The following is a 3,275-nucleotide window of genomic DNA, read 5'->3' on the forward strand; positions in this document are numbered from 1 at the left end:
TTGGACATGTCAGAAAACTGGTGTCACTATTAAAAGCATTGTCCCCCATCTAGTGGACATTTTGGCAGAATTTTGTAAAAAAAAATGTACATAAGATCCAATAAAAAATTAATTGATTAATCTACTGGCAACAGGCACTGAGTCATGATTGATTTATTTCACATTAAGCTCAAAAGTAGAGGGTTAAATATATGTTTGGTCGCAACACTTGACCTCATTTGATGTCTTCCACTGATAATTTGTTGAAGACCAAGAAGACCAATCATGTCTTATAAATATTCCCAGATATAAACCCCTTCACCTCTATAATCACAGTCTTGCACTTTTTTTGGTGCACAATAGGTGAGGAGAGCCTTTGAGCCAGCACTCTGCCAACCCCTCTCATTGCTAATGAGATTTAGGCTACTCTTAGCACGAGAAACGACTGGGACAATGTGGTGTCGAGAAGAGCCATGTGTCTGGCTCGTTAAGAACGGCACTTCAGAGAGGTCTGTGGTAACAAAGAGGAGGGGCTGCCAACAGAATGAACCTCGGCCTCTACATTTCAACAGAGCTATTCAACTGTTTTGTGCGCTATGCACTGTGCTAAAAATATCTGCTCATTGAAACAATTATTCATTATTCTTATCTGCCAGATTCTGATGTGTTCACAGCTCTCAGATTCCCCAATGTGCTCAATAGATGCCATATTGTTTTCTCCTCACATTTATGGCAAGAGGATACTTAAAAATTCTATGATAATTTCTGGTTGTTCCCATTTATGTTACCCCTATTCCTTTTCATTGACAGATAGATCAGGATAATGCAAGGAAAATACATTCAGAAGACAACAGATCTTTTTTTTTACCATGCTCTTTATTGAACATAGCTCAAGGAAGACAGTCATACATAACAGATGGAAAGTGTGGCTATTATCAGCATGAACTTATCCCCGGTAGAGATGCAGGTGCTCTGCTCACTGCTTGAATCCCTTAGACTGAGCAGAGGACCACACCTCCTCTCCGTCTCTCTCCACCACCATGGTGCCATCATTACACAGCCACATGCAGCACATCATTACACAGCCACCGGACGCCGGGCACTTGGTCTGCCATATCATCTTGTTGTCCTTCTGGTACATTACAAAGTTGCAGTCGTCTTGCATGCACAGGCGATAGTAGGCGTCGCGCTGGCCAGCGGTGTCAGAGTTCCACATGGGCTTCCTGCCATAGATCCCAAAGTTGCCATCCTCCTACGTAGAGAAATAGAATGAATACATTCATTTAACTTTCCAGTTCCAAAGCCATGAGCAGTGGTGTAAAAAGTATTAAATTGTCATACTTGAGGAAAAGTAAAGATACCTTAATAGAAAATGACTCAACTAAAAGTGAAAGTCACCCAGCAAAATAATATTCAAGTAAAAAGTCTAAGTATTTGGTTTTAAATATACTTAAGATCAAAAGTAAAAGTATAAATAATTTCTTATTCTGTATATTAAGCAGACCAGACGGCACCATTTTCCAGTATATATTTTTTTAACGGATATCTAGGGGCACACTCCAAAACTCAGACATAAGTTACAAAAGAAGCATTTGTGATTAGAAGCAGTAGGGATGACCATGGATGTTCACTTGATAAGTGTGTATACTGGACCATTTTCCTGTCGTAATTTAAAGAGTACTGAGTACTTTTGGGTGTCAGGGAAAATGTAAGGAGTAAAAAGTTTTTAAAAATCATTCGGAATGTAGTGAAGTAAAAGTAAAAGTTGCAAAAATATAAATAGTCAAGTAAAGGACAGATACCAAGAAAAACTATTTAAGTAGTACTTTCTGGTATTTTTACATTAGTACTTTAGACAACTAGTCATGGGAAAAGTCTTCAATGGACTCCAAAAATAACACTTTCAAGTAGGCCCATAGTATTTATCAAGTTCTAGACACATACATGGAAGCAAGCTTTCCACTTGTGGTTGTTGGACATAAGGTCGTCTCCCTTACGCATCTCGTCATACTTGGACATGTCATTTCAGCTTTTTTCCATCTACGTAACATTGCAAAAATCAGAAACTTTCTGTCCAAAAATGATGCAGAAAAATTAATCCATGCTTTTGTCACTTCTAGGTTAGACTACTGCAATGCTCTACTTTCCGGCTACCCGGATAAAGCACTAAATAAACTTCAGTTAGTGCTAAATACGGCTGCTAGAATCCTGACTAGAACCAAAAAATTTGATCATATTACTCCAGTGCTAGCCTCCCTACACTGGCTTCCTGTCAAAGCAAGGGCTGATTTCAAGGTTTTACTGCTAACCTACAAAGCATTGCATGGGCTTGCTCCTACCTATCTCTCTGATTTGGTCCTGCCGTACATACCTACACGTACGCTACGGTCACAAGACGCAGGCCTCCTAATTGTCCCTAGAATTTCTAAGCAAACAGCTGGAGGCAGGGCTTTCTCCTATAGAGCTCCATTTTTATGGAACGGTCTGCCTACCCATGTCAGAGACGCAAACTCGGTCTCAACCTTTAAGTCTTTACTGAAGACTCATCTCTTCAGTGGGTCATATGATTGAGTGTAGTCTGGCCCAGGAGTGGGAAGGTGAACGGAAAGGCTCTGGAGCAACGAACCACCCTTGCTGTCTCTGCCTGGCCGGTTCCCCTCTTTCCACTGGGATTCTCTGCCTCTAACCCTATTACAGGGGCTGAGTCACTGGCTTGCTGGGGCTCTCTCATGCCGTCCCTGGAGGGGGTGCGTCACCTGAGTGGGTTGATTCACTGATGTGGTCATCCTGTCTGGGTTGGCGCCCCCCTTGGGTTGTGCCGTGGCGGAGATCTTTGCGGGCTATACTCAGCTTTGTCTCAGGATGGTAAGTTGGTGGTTGAAGATATCCCTCCAGTGGTGTGGGGGCTGTGCTTTGGCATAGTGGGTGGGGTTATATCCTTCCTGTTTGGCCCTGTCCGGGGGTGTCCTCGGGTGGGGCCACAGTGTCTCCTGACCCCTCCTGTCTCAGCCTCCAGTATTTATGCTGCAGTAGTTTATGTGTCGGGGGCTGGGGTCAGTTTGTTATATCTGGAGTACTTCTCCTGTCCAATTCGGTGTCCTGTGTGAATCTAAGTGTGCGTTCTCTAATTCTCTCCTTCTCTCTCTCGGAGGACCTGAGCCCTAGGACCATGCCCCAGGACTACCTGACATGATGACTCCTTGCTGTCCCCAGTCCACCTGGCCGTGCTGCTGCTCCAGTTTCAACTGAACCGCGGCCCTAGGACCATGCCCCAGGACTACTTGACATGATGACTC

General features: G+C 43.5%; 1 protein-coding gene across 1 annotated transcript; it reads right to left on the reverse strand.

The window, feature by feature from the left end:
• Positions 1–859: 859 nt before the first annotated feature.
• LOC135523146 (B-type lectin plumieribetin-like) lies at positions 860–1,998 on the reverse strand. The gene is made up of 2 exons (XM_064949870.1): positions 1,924–1,998; positions 860–1,231 (listed from the first exon to the last, which is right to left on the reverse strand). The coding sequence occupies exons 1-2, from the start codon at positions 1,996–1,998 to the stop codon at positions 956–958; spliced, it is 351 nt and encodes a 116-aa protein (XP_064805942.1). The 3' UTR covers positions 860–955.
• Between the last annotated feature and the right edge of the window lie 1,277 nt (positions 1,999–3,275).

This window comes from Oncorhynchus masou, chromosome 30 (assembly GCF_036934945.1).
Source record: "Oncorhynchus masou masou isolate Uvic2021 chromosome 30, UVic_Omas_1.1, whole genome shotgun sequence".
NCBI lineage: Eukaryota > Metazoa > Chordata > Actinopteri > Salmoniformes > Salmonidae > Oncorhynchus > Oncorhynchus masou.

Excerpts from the sequence above, each read along its gene's own strand:
- LOC135523146 (XM_064949870.1), bottom strand. The coding sequence starts at position 1,998 with ATGTCCAAGTATGACGAGATGCGTAAGGGAGACGACCTTATGTCCAAC. Across the intron at positions 1,232-1,923 it reads AGTGGAAAGCTTGCTTCCAT|GAGGATGGCAACTTTGGGAT; the intron begins GTATGTGTCTAG and ends TTCTCTACGTAG.